Genomic DNA, 15,283 nt, shown 5'->3' on the forward strand with positions numbered 1-15,283 from the left:
ATCTGAACCATGACCTTCATGTTCTAAGACTACGCTCCAACCAACTGAGCTAACCGGCCAGTTTTTTGTCTTGTTCTTGCCTTGTGTAGTTTGACAGGTCAGACATCAACAGGACCAGTGCTGTTATCCCTCCCGCTTGAGACCACCGCCTTCGCCTCCCCCAAGTCTCCATCCCCTTCCGAGCTTTATTTCCTCCTCCGTGCAGTCACTGTCCTGTCGATTATGTGTCCCTCCCTGCAGCGTCAGCACCACGAGGCAAGGGGTCTTGTCCGTCCTGTTGGCTGCTGTGTCTCCCATACAGGACCCAGTTCCTGGACCACCCCCACCTCATCACCCTCCACACAGTCATGCTCGTTATGGTGCTGTGATGTCACTAGAGGGGACATCTGATGTTGCAGGCATAAGGCACCTGTCAAACGGGACAAACAATGGTATTTAGCTGGTGCAGCTGTTGTGAATTAAACCTGTGAAACCCTGGAGAGTGCCTGGCCCAGCAGGAGTGTTCGGCAACATCAGCCTCGCGCCACGCTCCTCTGCCTTTTTCTCTTCTTCCTTCTTCATTTTCCCATCAGTTCTCCTCGTCTGCCTAATTTTACCACTGGCAGCTAATCGAGCTGCACTTTCGTTTGTGGTATAGACGCTTCCCCCATCACTGTACTTGTCCGGGACCCTGGCGTTCTGCTGCTAAAAGGAATTTGCATGTTTAGTTTTCCACCAAATCTCAAAATTAATTAGCATAAAATATACAATTTTGTTAGTGTTCAGCTTTTGCTCCTCCACACCCTAATTTAATTTAAATTAAATTAATTTAAACCTGTGATGCTTGCTCACTGCTTCTCTGTTAGGGAAACTACCAATAAAAGGGGGAGGAAACCTGAAAAATTTTCAGGGAAAGGGAAACAATAATGTTTAGTTAACAACTTGCATCTTTTATAGACTTATGCATAAATAGGGTTTGTGTTCTTTAAAATCATCTCTAACTTAATGAATCCCTATACTTAATTCGATATGTCAGTGTTTCGTGGTTCACTCTCTAATTTACCTGGCTGTTGTCTGGTCTTGCAGGCAGACCCATGCCCTCTGTGGGCAACTGCTTCTTCCTCATGGGGTATAACCCAGAAAGGCTACCTTATGGACTGACTGCATCCTGCTCCCCCAAATTCGTGGGGTGAAGCTCTATCCTCCAATGTGACAGTATGTGGAGATGGAGACTTTGGGAGGTAACTAAAGTTATATGAGATCACGAGCTGGAGTCCTTATGATGGGTTGGTGTCCTTATAAAATGAGATCTGAGAGAGCTTGTTTCCTCTCTCACTCTCTCTACCATGCGAGGATGCAGTGGGAAGGTGGCTGTCTGCAAGCTGGGAAGAGACTCCTCACCAGAACCTGACCTTGCTGACACCCTGCTCTTGAACTTCCAATTCAAACTCTGCAAAAATGCATTTCTCTTGTTTAGGCCACCCAGCCTATAGTATTTTGTTATGGCAGCCTCAGCTGACTAAGACACACTGTAACACTGTGTCCCACTCTCCATGCTACAAGGGGAAGGTATGAACCAACCCAAGCCAATTGGACACATTATCCCTGGAAGTGGATCTTAAGCAGAGGGAAAAAAATAAAAATAGTTGTGTTTATTCATTTGTGGTAGAGGCTCCCTGACCAGACTCCTCCTGCTGTGGGCTGTCCCTGCTATTCTGACATCCTCATCTCTCAGAGCTGCCCTTCCTTCTGCCTGTTTCTAGGCCCAAGTCTCCAGTCTCCCACACTGACATTGTGAGCTTTGGATACTATCCCAATGAATCCCTCGTCTAAATACTTATGCATAAGGTGTTAGATGCTTCTGGCTTTGCTATAGTTTATAAAACTAATAATGATTTGCATAAGTGAGTAAGAAACTACGAATTACTTTATTGTCAGGAAACTCTAAAACACCTGTAGTATGGGCTTTCACTGAGACTATGTAATTGGAAAAAATGAGGTGATTTAAGAAAAATATTGGTTTATATAGGTGTTTCATCGTGGCTTTCTATTTCCATGGAGAAAGGATATTGATGTATTACTTATTTAATTTCCACAAGACCAAGTGAGCATTAAACTTTAATATGTTACAGAAAAGGATCATGGCAAATTGGATTTGAAGCCAGAGTGGCTGAAGTTTCAGTCCTTCCAAAAGATTGACTGGGTCAAGACTTGTTGAGGTGTTAGGATCAAAGTTGATGTTTAGTCAGTTTCTTAACTCAACAAATGATTATTGTGCCAGCTCTGTTACTGGCACATACGATGTACCGCATGACCCTTTGCCATCAAAGAGGATATGGTCTAAAAGAAGATGTGGAGGTATACAAATAAGAGCCATAAATCAGAGGCACCAAGACAGAGTTGTCTATCAGAGCAGTGAAGCCCAGAGGCTGGGCTGCCCAGTTCTAGTGGAAGAAGGTGGGGAAGTGTCCAGAAGGGTTTAGGGGAGTGTGTGTGTGTGTGTGTGTGTGTGTGTGTGTGTGTGTGTGTGTGTGTGTGTGTGTGTGTGTGTGTGTGTGATGATTTCAGCTAGAGTTGACAGTGTGAGGAAATGCTGTAGGTGAGAAATAGGCAGCGAAAGTTGATAAATGCACGAAGCTCACTACGACCCAAGTACTGGGTGTGAGGAGAGACACAGAAAATCTGTGTCTGAAGAAAAGCTGAAGAAAGAAAAGCTGAAGATGTGGGTGGGGTCAGACTGTAGCAGGCCCCGGAGGTCATCTGGCCATTCCTTGGCATATGAAACTGATCCATCAGGTACCCTAAACTCATTATAACATTTAAGCAGTGGATTGAAATAATCATATTTTTGTTTTAGAAAAGTCACTTTGAGTGGGGAGAGAAACTCTTATGTGAAAAGGAAAAACTAGAATCCCAAAGACCCACTAACAGATGGCTACAGCGATTGTTGGGAAAATGGAGATGACTTGAGAGAAGGCAGTGGCGGTGGGGAACAGAGCGCAGGAGACGGATAGGAGAGATGCTAATGAGAAGAATCCTACACGACTCCATCCTTGGTCTGAATTGAGATTTGGACTGGTTGGGGCTTGGGTAGCCAGGATACGCTCATTAATATAGAGGAGAAAAGTGGGGATGGAAAGTGGGATAATAAGGTCGATGCTGGACACATTGGGTTTTAATGGATTCATATGCATGTCAGGTATTTTGTGACTCTGGTACATAGTAGGTACTCAATAAACTTCCCATAAGCGAAGAAATAATTGCTCTGTGCATTCTGTGGCCGTTAATAAGTGCTCTGTGCATTCTGTGGCTGTTAACTGCTCTGTGCATTCTGTGGCCGTTAACTGCTCTGTGCATCTTGTGGCCGTTAATAATTGCTCTGTGCATTCTGTGGCCGTTAACTGCTCTGTGCATTCTGTGGCCGTTAACTGCTCTGTGCATTCTGTGGCCGTTAACTGCTCTGTGCATTTTGTGGCTGTTAATAACTGCTCTGTGCATCTTGTGGCCTAAGACCCCCACCCTCCGTGGCTCCCCCTTCCCCTAAGCCCCACGCCCTCGCCCCTCCAGCTGGCAACGGCCGGTCCCTGTTTTGAGTCGAACCTGTCCTCTCACGACAGCCAATGGCTGACCCGCTTAGGCCCCTCCTTCTGCGCTGCGCTCCCTACCTTGAGGCGCTTCTGTCGTGCTATCCAATGACCGCATCGCTACATTATACCCCTCCTCCCGGGAGGACGGAGGTGCTCAATGACCTGCCCCCTATGTTGATTGGGCCTTCTTTCCTGTGGTACCCAATGGTCTGTCTCCTACGTAAAGCCCCTCCTCCTGTGACAGTCTGTGTCCCGCCCCTCTTCCCTAAGCCCCGCCCCTTCACTTCTTTAGCTCCTTCGTTTCCCTTTTCCACTTTCACCCCCCATAACCTCCACCCCCTCTTATTAGGCCTCTGGGTCACGCCCCTTGGTTCTGCCCGTTATCCAATCCCGTTAACTAGCTCTGCTCAAACCCCTATTCTCATTGGTCGCCGTTCTTCTCCGTCCCCGAACGTGTGAGAGGGTGGGACTTCCGGCAGCTCCGTGCCCAATAAGCACACGTCGGCCGGCTGCCCCCGCCCCCTCTGCGTCCCGCTCCCGCCCCTGGCTTTGCCTCCCGTTGCTGCCGCCGCCGCCGCCGCCGCCGCCTTTGCTGCCGCTGCCGCTTCCCGCGGCCTGGGCCTCCCGCCGACAGAATGCCACACGCCTTCAAGCCCGGGGACTTGGTGTTCGCTAAGACGAAGGGCTACCCACACTGGCCGGCCCGGGTGAGGACGCGCGGGAGATGGGCCCGAGGGCGTGGGGTGGGGCAGTGGAGGCCCGGACCTGAGGGGGCCGCGCGCCGGGGGTGCTAGGGGTCCCCGTGTCTGAGGGGGCCGCACGCCGGGGGCCGGGGTCCCCGTGACTGAGGGGGCCGCACGCCGGGGGCCCCGTGTCTGAGGGGGCCGCGCGCCGGGGGTCTGGGGGTCCGGGCCCGAGGGGCCGCGCGCCGGGGGTGCTAGGGGTCCCCGTGTCTTGAGAGGGCCGCGCGCCGGCGTTCGGGGGGTCCCCGTGTCTTGAGAGGCCCGCGCGCCCTGGGTCTGGGGTCCCCGTGTCTGAGGGGGCCGCGCGCCGGGGGTCCGCGTGTCTGAGGGGGCCTCGCTCCAGGGGTGCTGGGGGTCCCATGTCCAAGGGGGCCGCGCGCCCTGGGTCTGGGGTCCCCGTGTCTGAGGGGGCCGCGCGCCGGGGGTCTGGGGACTCGGGTCCTGAAGGGGCCGCGCGCCCTGGGTCTGGGGTCCCCGTGTCTGAGGGGGCCGCACGCCGGGGTCCGCGTGTCTGAGGGGGCCTCGCGTCAGGGGTGCTGGGGGTCCCATGTCCAAGGGGGCCGCGCGCCCTGGGTATGGGGTCCCCGTGTCTGAGGGGGCCGCGCGCCGGGGGTCTGGGGACTCGGGTCCTGAGGGGGCCGCGCGCCCTGGGTCTGGGGTCCCCGTGTCTGAGGGGGCCGCGCGCCGGGGGTCTGGGGGTGCCAGGGTGGAGGGGCCGGGGCTGCTGGGGTCTGAGAGCGTCTGCCTGGGATCTGGGGGTCTCAGGGCCTGAGGGAGAAGTGGGGGATGGTCTGCGGGGCGGGGGCCTGAGCAGACAGGATTCGAGTTTGAGGGAGGATAGGGGTCTGAGGGGAGCCAGGAACGTGGGATTTGAGGAGAGGGGTCAAGTGTGATAGGAGGGGCACCCCACGCTGAAGGACCTCTTTGGGGGCCTGGAGAAACCAAGATCTGAGGGGCTGTGGGGCTAGGGATGAGAGGTGCAGTAACGGAGAAGGGCTGAGGGTCAAGGCCAAGGATGGCCGGGGAAGAGGAGCATGCAGGAGGGTGAGGGAGGCCAGGGGTGGAAATGGGGCTGTGGGCTCTGTTCACAAGGTCACTGGGGCTGGGGGAACTGGGTCTGAGAATGAGGTTGGAATGAGGCTTGTCAGGAGACCCTGGGGACTGTCTCCCTGCGAGGAGGAGGCCAGGAGGAAGTTGAAGAAGCTTGTTGGGGAGGGGGCTTGGAGGCAGGATGGTCCTTTCCAATGCTTGAAATGGAGCCCGTGCCCAGGGGTGAGAGAGCATCTGAGGGAAGGGGGCTAGGCCAAGGGGACTTGGGGTTCTCCTTTTGAGAAAGCTGGGGTCCAGGTCTGAAGGGCCTCCTCAGCCTGGAAATCCTAGGTGTGCAGATGTGTGGAGTTCCAGGCCTAGTCAGGGATAGGCCAGTGTGGAGCAGGAACCCGGAGGCTACTGTTATCCCTGGGTCTTAGGGCTAAAGTCGCCCTAGGGCTGAGGGACTGAAGGAATTTGGGGTGCGGTGGTGGAAGGCCCAGGCAGCAGGCAGGGAGGGGAGGCAGTGCAGGGGTGAGGCTGAAGGATGGGCTGGAACTGAAGCAGCACGGGAGGTGGCTGGGGTGCGTGGGACTCAGAGGACCAGGGGTGGGTCCCCGGTGAGGCAAGAGGAGAAGCAGGGCCTGGAAGGAAGGCATGCCGCGCTGGTCCTCAGGTTGGCCGAGTTTGGGATGCTTCTGCAGGAGGGAGGGATGCTGGCCTGGATGCCTGCAGCCGAGCCCAGGGCCAAGGACTTTGAAAAAGTAGCTCAGAGAATTGAGTGAGAAGGAAGCTGGGTGAGTGGGGCAGGGAAGATTCCAGCAGCCACCCAGGAGCTGGAGAAGTGGATGGGGAATGGATAACTGGGACCAGAGGACCCACTCTAACCTGATTTGCTTGTGCTTATTTTCTTGGGGGAGGCCAGAGTGATGAAACTTTACAGGCACTTCCCTCCTTTTCCCAGTTCTCTTTCCAGAGCAGTAGCTTTTCCTTTCCCCTTCTCCTGCTGGCTCTCTGAGCCCCTAGAACATTTGCAAGCACCTGATTGGAAGTGAAGGGGCTGATAGCCTCCCGTGGGGAGGTGACTGACAGCTGCCAGAGCCCATGGGCCTGCAGGGAGAGGGTGGGACTTCCTGGATGCTCAGGGCCAGTCTTCTGGAGCCCACCCCCCACCCTCTGCATCCTTGGAGCTGCCAGCTGCACCTCTGGGAGACCGCCTGCTGATTGCCTCTTGGTGGAAGGGGTCCCATTGAAGGGTCCTGGGAGTTCATAGAAGCTGAACTTGGCCCCGGGCTATATTGGCTGTGCTCAGGTGAAGCACCTGCCTTGGCGCCAGGTCTCTTCCTGGGGGGAAAGAGATGACCCTGGTTTGGGGGACCAGTTTGCAATAGGCCGTGCCCAGAAGAGTGCAGATTCCCATTTGGAAGATGCATTTTCCTGGGTTGAAGGATCCCCTCCCCGCAGCATGCTTTTCTCCGAGTAACTTGGCTGTTTTCTTGGTGATTTCCTGGGTCAGTAGGTGAAGCTCCCCCTTTGCCCCAGGCCACCCCCTGACTGGCCTCTCATGGCAGATTGATGACATCACCGATGATGCCCTGAAGCCCTCACCCAACAAGTACCCCATCTTCTTTCGTACACACAAAACATAAGTGTCCCCAGCTAGGGCTTGGTTTTTCTCCCTGGTGCCTTCTGGGGTGACCTGGCTCACCAGGGACCTGCCTGTGGTTCCTTTTTCCAGAGCTTTACTGGGACCCAAGACCTGTTCCTCTACAACAAATGTAAAGATAAGTACAGGAAACCCAACAAGAGGAAAGGCTTCAATGAGGGACTGTGGGAGATCCAGAACAACCCCCACGCCAGCTACAGCGCTCCTCCGGTGAGTACCTTGGGGATGGAGAGCGTCCAGCTGGAGTGTCTGCAGAGCCTGAGCTGGGCGGGGCACTTCTCCACAGTGGGGCTAGAGGTGGCCTTTTCCTTGTCTTGTAGAAAGAAGCCTTTAGGACAAGGTCTGTCCCTCTGGGCACTATAGGTATTTGGGGTTGGATCACTATGTGGGAGGCCGTCCTGGGCGCTGCAGGTGCTGAGCAGCATCCCTGGCCACCCACTCCATGCCAGAAGCTCTCCCAATTGTGACAACCACAAGTGTCCCCAGACATAGCCAGGTTGGGGGGCAAAGGAGTGCAGAATCACTCCTGGTGAGAACCACTGCTGGGATTAGCCTACATTTGTAACAGTGTTATTATAGCTCTTATGAAACATTTTATTTTCTAAGGAAAAGAAAGTTTTTCTTTCAGTAACACTCTCCTCTCTTCCCATTACTGCCACGTTTGAGACTCAGGACAGGGCAGTAGTTCGTAGATGTGAGAGTTCTCAATCAGGTAGAAAAAAATGCCAAGAATCAGAGACAACATTTTAGTTAAATCAGTGTCTGGAAATATTCAGGGAAAGGAAGGAATTTAGAAAGTAGAAGTCAGATTGCTAGAAGGCTGTGGAAGGATGGGAGAGGGGGCCTTGCTCTGGGTATTTTGGGGTGGGATGGGGAAGGCTGGGCAGAAGTTTCTTCACTCTGCTTTTGAGGTTTATGGGGGAGGAGGGGGGCAGGGGTAGCCTGGGCATAAAGCTGGTGGGGGGGTCAAGGGAACTAATTGCAGCTGGGGAAAGCTCTGCTGTTAGTGAAGAAAAGAACATCTGGGGTGATCCAGGGGGAGGAAAGCAGGAGCCGGCAAGGGTCGGGTCCCACTTATGGTTTTTTCGAGTGGAGGACAGAGTCATTTTGGAGTGCCTGGTTCTGTTTGAGAACTTGGGGTCTTGAGATGGTCTGGGTGCACCTCTCCTTCATCCCAGCTGGACTGGCTGGCGCTGGCGAGCACCTGCCCATGGATCTGTAGACGTTTCTGTGTGACACTTGCCATGTGCCATGCTGGGGACCAGGAGCATGAGGTGAATCAGGGACAGTCCTTGCCTTTCGGGAGTTCATGATCTAGAATTCAGGATTCACTCAACAGATGCCTCTTGAGTACTGAGGATTTGGCAGCCCCTTCTTAAGGGGCTAGGCCCACAGATATTGCATGGGAGGTAAAGCCCAAGTCCTCCCTGAGGCCCACAATGCCCTGTCCCCTCCCTGCCCTCACACATGCCTTCCAGGGAAGGGCAGCCATACCTTTGAACCCACCAGCCTGTGATGCTCCTGTAGATCCTGCAGGACCTTCTGGAGCTGCAATGGAACCACAGGAGTCACACGGGGAAGTGGGCCCTGGGAGCAGGTAAGGGTCAGGATTTGAAGGCTGCATGCTTACCCCCAGCTGCGTGACCCAAGGGAAGTTACTCTACCTCTCTAGTCCCTCCCCCCCTTTTTTTTGTAGCTGGCCTGTACTGGGATTGAATCCTGAACTTTGGTGTTAACACTGTGCTCTAACCAACTAAGCTAACCAGCCAGCCCTCTACTCTTAAATTTTTTTTTTTTTTTTTTTTTTTTTTTTTTACACATTTTTATCCCCACCACCTCGCACTTTCTTTAGTCTTTGTGAATCTTATTTCTCTATTTACTTGTCTCTCCTCCCCCAAGAGCTGCCCCATCCAGTGAGGTCACTAGTGCAGTGTGCCTATTTGAATTAAGTTAGAAATTCAGTTCCTTAGTTGCACCGGCTGCACTGGCAAGTGCTGAACAGCCTCAGGTGGCTAGTGGGTGCCGTTTTGGATGCTGTAGATACAGAACATCCTGGAAAGTTCTGGAAGACAGTACATTAGAGTGGGTGGGTGCTGAAGTCACCTGCTGTATCCCTAAACCACCAACTCCTGCTCCTACTTACTAAAGTAAACACCTACTTTAAATGCAGAATTTCTAGTTTCTGCAGCAAAGGTAGTATTAATGGAGAAAAAAACTCCCAAACTCCCGTGAAGCAGCTTGGCTTAATGGTTCAGTCGCTTGCCCAAAGTAAGCCAAAATAAGAGGAAGGGGTATCTCCCCCAACCCCCTCCCAGGCCCCCGAGCACTTCTGTGACGCTCAGTAGGAAAGGCCCAGGGACTACTTCTGTGGCTTGTCACAGCTTGTTCCACCCTTGGTAGGGGCTGTCCGGGTCTGGCTCACCAAGTGGTAAATGTCCTCCAACTTAGCAGTCAAATGAAGGGGAAACCTAAGGGAAAGAAACAGAGGCTGAAAGACACACAACTTCAGGACCCCTCATCTGAGTGAGCGCCTCCCTCAACCCCAGGGCTTCGGGGACACAATTTAAGATGGTGTCCAAAAGCTCAATGAGAAAAACTTAAAAAAAAAAAAGAAAAGAAACATTTATACTGAAGAAGAAAAATCTTTCTTCATTTAAATCCCTTTTAATTAAAAGCTGGGATCGGTACTACCGGGTTCTCCTTTTGATTGAAGCTTCAGTATGACTTTTTCTGTTACTGATCTTGTGTTTTGGGCCAAGGGCTTCTGGATCACCCACCTGGGCTCCAAAGAGAGGGATCGTGACACCCTGGAATTGCCCTCACCTGGGGAACTGCTTTAGGAGCTGATCCCGGGTGTCCTGATCATTCAGGGCTGTAGAACTCTTAGACACTCCAGGATAAGGCTGGAAAGGTCACAGGAGGGATACTTAAAACCCACCTGCCTCCCAAACGTCCAAGCCCCCAGGTTTCCCACCCATCCAGAGATTAGATACAACCTGAAACCCTCCGGGATGTAACCAGCCTTGTGTGGGGTAGGGTGGGGCCCCTTAAAACCTGGTGTGGGATGGGATCTTGATCTTTGACTTTGATATTATCAGCACCACACTCTAACCTGTGAGCCAACCGGCCAGCCCTCTCTTGTTATGTAAGTATCTAAGGAGTATCTTCCATTTCCCACCTTGGCCGCAGCATCTAATATTCACCACCTATCTGGCCTCTTACAGAAAGTTTGCCCATCCCTGGCCTAAACTGTTAGAAGGAGAAGTAGCGTCTGCAGGAGGGAGTAGGGTTGTAAAATATTAACGGAATAAATGATGTGTCCAGGTGTTGTATCGCCTGCGTGACTGGAAGTAAGTTTAATCTTAAAAAGTAACCTTAATTTTCAAAAGCCTTTCCACCTGCCCCTTGGTGTGGCAGTGATGGGTTATTGCCTGCAGCTGCAAGGCCTGGCCTGCAACTCTACAGGTGGATACAGGTGACTGAGCTCCCTGGGGGCAAAAGCCATACCACACCCTCCTCCTCACCGAAGTTTCTTTGAGGGTGCCCCTGGGGCTGGGCTGGCCCAGAGAGGTCATCTTCGGGCTGTAGCCTCCAGGACTTTAGCCAAAGACTCTAAAAGTTAACAAGGAGATGGCAGGTCCTGAGGGTAGAAGGCAGGGCAGTGCCAGCGAAAGACTCAACCCGTCTCCACCACCCAAGTTGGCATCCCTCCTGGGAGGCTCCCACCCACCGTCCCTGACTGCCAGCACCCCACTGCATTGCCTACATCCCAAATGCATCCATCAGTGCCTCCAGCTACCCTGATAAGAGGTGGGGACCCACAATGGACTGAGTCTTGGAGGCCTCACCCAGTGGGCTGGAGGAGCCCAGAGAAGGTCGCCAAAGCTCAACCTTCATTTTGAGACAATTCCTAAAGCACGGGGAGATCATCATGAGAAAGGGGTTTTGAGGGATGAGTAAGAGTTCACCAGGTGCATTCGGTGGAATTGAGCAAAAAGGACAAAAGAGAGCTCTCCACCCCAGTCACTCCTGCACACCAAGATCTCTCTGCACCTCACTTCTGCCCTTCGACGCCCCTCCAGTGTCCTCCCCAGCCCGGACACCCTGCAGGGGTTTCACCTCCAGGAAACACGCCTGCCAACTCACCTAAGGACAGAGGAGAAAGGAAGAAGCTGCGAAGGTCAGCCAAGTTCAGGCCAAGAAGAAGCACCTCCTGCCCCTACTAGAGTCATTTGACCCGCCGCCCCAGCGCCGCCCCAGCGCCGCCCCAGCGCCGCCCCAGCGCCGCCCCAGCGCCGCCCCAGCGCCGCCCCAGCGCCGCCCCAGCGCCGCCCCAGCGCCGCCCCAGCGCCGCCCCAGCGCCGCCCCAGCGCCGCCCCAGCGCCGCCCCAGCGCCGCCCCAGCGCCGCCCCAGCGCCGCCCCAGCGCCGCCCCAGCGCCGCCCCCTGGACCTCGAAGCCGCTCAATGAAGGAGCCGCAGCGCGTGGGCTCGGGCTCTGCGGGAAGCGCTGGCAGCACTGGCCAATTGCGAGGTGGCTTGCCCACCTGGGCCGTGTTTGCCGTCGCTGATTGGCCAAATCGCCAAGGCCTCAGGCCGGCTGTCACTCAGTGAGCCCCGAGCCTTCGCTTAACCCTTGCGGTCCCGCTGCTGGGAAGGGCGGTGTGCAGAGAGAGCCTCAGGTAGTGTGGGGTTCAGGCAGGGGCGGGGATATTTGGGAGGGTGTGGGACGTGGGGGTCTGAGGACGGAACTTGGGCAGGAGATGGGAGGCGAGGAGTTGCATTGTTTGGTGAGACGTCTCATCATTTTCAACTTTGCCCAGGGTGGGGGTGGGGATCTTTAGTGCTTAGATATGGACTAATTACGTTTTCATCAATATTAAATCCAGTGCAATGCAAACGAAGCTTCAAGCCTCCTTATTGGAGAGAATTAATAGCTCCCCTTGATGCAGTGTTTCCTGTAAGCCAGGCCCCAGGCTAAGCGTTTTATCAGTGAATTTTATTTTCCCAACTGTCCTCCCAGCTCAGTGACAAAGGATCTGAGAACCCAAAGCAGGAACAGCAAAGGCTGGTGCAGCGTGGCCAGGTTCAAGGCCAGGGTGGGGAAGAGTGGTGGATTTGTTACTGAGATACAGAAACCTCGGGAGTAGTGACGGGTGGGGTCGTGGGGGCGAGGACAGGGGGCACAGAGTTGTTTGGGCCTGGTTGGAAATGCTTATTTGAAATATGAAGTGGTGTCAGTCCAGAGATATGGAGTGAAGTAATTTTGTAAAGTTTATTGGGAGCCAAATGTGAGGATCGACCCTGGAAACACCATTGGACAGAGTCAGAAAAGTGCTGGCAGGCTATTGCAAGAACAAAGGCTTTCTTGACAGAAAAGGCTGAAGAAAGAAGAAACAAAGAACAAAAAGAGGGTGGGTCGTTTCAAAGTTACTTTCCTTGTAAGGTGGGGACAGGCAGACAGAACAGTAGGAAAATAAGTGATTAGTTAACACCAGCTTACTTCAGGCTGTCTTTTTTGTGTAAGGATTACAGCGGAAGGGACTTTATTATCATACCTATTGAAGATTTAAACTGGCCTGTTGGGGGAAATTGGCTGTTATCACTTTCTCCTGACTTCTCAGAAGGTCAGACCACAGCCTAAGTGACCTGGATCTTAGCAGGGATGACAGCATTTTGGTTTTTAGTCTAGTCTGTTGGGGCCTAGTGTAGGAATTTAGCTCAAAGCAACGGTCTCCAATCACTTTTATTTAACAAGACCAAGTTTCTGCTGCTGCCCCAGGACCTTTGCATGTGCTTTTGCTCCCGCCTAGGATAGTCTCCCTGGGGCTCTCTCACCTTGTTCAGCTCTCTGCTGTAAAGTCACCACCTCAGGAGGGTCTCCTAAACCTCCTTTCCCTGCATCTCCCTTATTTTATTTTATTTTTCTCCAAGCGTGGTTTGGATTGGAGCTTCTCATGTCCTTTCAGGGGTTCCTGTGAGGCTGGCTGTAAACCCTGTTGTGTTTAAAATGCTGTGAGGATTCTCCTAAGAGGCATCCCCATCCTGGGACCTCCCTTGTGACACAGGCACCTGGCTAGGTCTGCTGGCGTGGGATCCAAACTGGCCACGGAAGTCTCCTCTGTTTCCCTGGTTCTGTGCTTTGTCACAGGGAGAACTGAGGGTTTAAATGTTGGGACAAGGAGCCCCCGGAGGTGATGATATAAAGGCGTTGTAACTTGAGTTTTGTGGCTGGTCTATGGGGGAGAATGTGAGAGCTATGATCCCTCAACTGGCCCTTAATGGAAGTGTATTTTATTTATGGTCCAGCTTATATGCCTCTTCTCCATGCTTTGCTTTCCCATTCTTCCAGGTTGTAGACTTTCCTCTGGACGCATCAGTTTATCCAATGCTGTGTTGGCTTATGAAGTATCCACTAGGCTCACATGGCTCTTTTAATTAAAATGAACTAAAATTCAATAAAATTTAAAATTCCGTTCCTTAAGCACATTAGCCTAATGTCAAGTGTTCGGGATCCATCTGTATCTGGGGGCTACCAGCCTGGACAGTGAAGATCTAGAACATTCTACAATCACAGGAAGTTCCACTGGACAGTACTGATCTGACGTTCTTAGTAAAATTCCTGGGTCCGGGTAGAAATCAGAAGCATTTGGGGCTGACTTGTTAGCTCAGTTGGTTAGAGCGTGGTGTCCTTAACACCAAGGTCAAGCGTTCAGATCCCCACATGGGCCTGTCCCCGCAAAAAAGGAGGGGGCCAAAGAAAGCAGAAACAAGAACAAAAAGCAGATTCGTCATTTCAAAGTGACTTTCCTTGTAAGGTGGGGACAGAACAATAGAAAAATAACTGACTGGTTAACACCAGCTCACTTCGGATTGTCTCTTTTGTGTAAGAATTAAGCTGAGAGAACTATGTTATCAGACCTATTGAAAATGAGAACTGGCCTGACTGGGAAATTGGCTGTTTTCTTTCTCCTGACCTCTCTGAAGGTCAGATCAAAACCAAACTGGAACTTAGCAGGGGTGACACCATTTTGATATTTCGTCTGGTCTGTTGGAGTCTAATGCAGAAACTTAGATCATTTTTATGGAACAGTAGGAAAACCCTGGTGTCCAGCATGAGAGATGGCCTCAGTGAGCAAATGACCAAGAGGCAGGCAGGACAGGGACCCTCCAAAGATGCTGGTGGATGTCCCTGGGTCAGCTGCCTCCACTCAGACTCTACATGAACCCCTTGGTGCAGGAAAAGTGAATTTCTCCAATTACCTGGAATTGACAGGTTTGCCTTCTGCCATCTGGTAGAAGGAGGTCTGTGTTTCCTGTTGCTGCCCTCACACATTTGCAACAGATGTAACAAACTAGAGGACTTAAAACAACAGAAAGGTATTTTCTCTAGTTCTGGAGGCCACAAGTCTGAGATCCAGGTGTGGCAGGGCCACGCTGCCTCCGAAGGCCTGGGAGAAGAATCCTTCCTGCCTCTTCCAGCTCCTGGTGGGTGGCCAGCATTACTGGGCTCCACTCCAGTCTCTGCCTCAGTCTCTGCTTCCTTCTTCTCTGTGTTTCTCCGTGTTTGTGTCCAAATTTCCGTCTTCTCCTAGGGATACTAGTTATTAAATTTAGAGGCCACCTTAATCCAGTGTGGCCTCACCTTAAGTAATCACATGTGCAATGACCCTATTTCCAAATGAGGTCACTTTCCCAGGTATGGCAGATGGCAGTGGGGGAGGGGGGTTGGGAGATGTTAGGACTTCACCATATCTCTTGGGGGGACACTGTTTTACTCACAAGGCTCAAGAAAGAAGTTAAGTTACTATAGCAACTCAATCCTTCCATGAACCCTGATATCTCCGTTATACAGAAGAGGAAACTGTAGCCCAGAGAGGTTAAGTGACCTACTTGGGATCACGCAGGACTAAGTGGCTAAATGAGGATTTTAACCCTGGCCATCTTGCTCTGGGTCGTATGCTCCTAACCCTTACACCGTAATACCAAGATCCAATTAGGTTCCCACCTTGAACTCTCCACGTGAGGTTGGACCTCCAGGGCCCAAGTTTGGAGGAAGGTGCATCCGTTCCAGAAGTGGGCTTTGGATCTCCTGGACCCGGCTCTCCCCTTGGAAGAAACCCAGATGTACTAGTCAGCTATCACTGCATAACAAAATGCCCCCAAACTTATGGCTTGAACTGTGGCTTGAAAGTAACCCATATTTATTGACTTGCAGTTTCCGGTGGTCAGGAATCTGGATTGCTAGTGAATGATTATACAAATTTGAGCCTTTGATTTT

General features: G+C 52.5%; 1 protein-coding gene across 1 annotated transcript in view; it reads left to right on the forward strand.

The window, feature by feature from the left end:
* Positions 1-9,568, forward strand: part of LOC134387505 (uncharacterized) — a 15,738-nt gene extending 6,170 nt beyond the window's left edge. The window contains exons 3-6 of the mRNA XM_063109961.1: positions 4,062-4,273; positions 7,077-7,214; positions 8,532-8,601; positions 9,405-9,568. Of these exons, the coding sequence (XP_062966031.1) occupies positions 4,062-4,273; positions 7,077-7,214; positions 8,532-8,601; positions 9,405-9,436 (452 nt within the window). The 3' untranslated portion in view covers positions 9,437-9,568. The remainder of the gene's footprint in view (positions 1-4,061; positions 4,274-7,076; positions 7,215-8,531; positions 8,602-9,404) is intronic.
* Positions 9,569-15,283: the final 5,715 nt, after the last annotated feature.

The sequence above is a fragment of the Cynocephalus volans genome, chromosome 10, assembly GCF_027409185.1.
Source record: "Cynocephalus volans isolate mCynVol1 chromosome 10, mCynVol1.pri, whole genome shotgun sequence".
Classification (NCBI taxonomy): domain Eukaryota; kingdom Metazoa; phylum Chordata; class Mammalia; order Dermoptera; family Cynocephalidae; genus Cynocephalus; species Cynocephalus volans.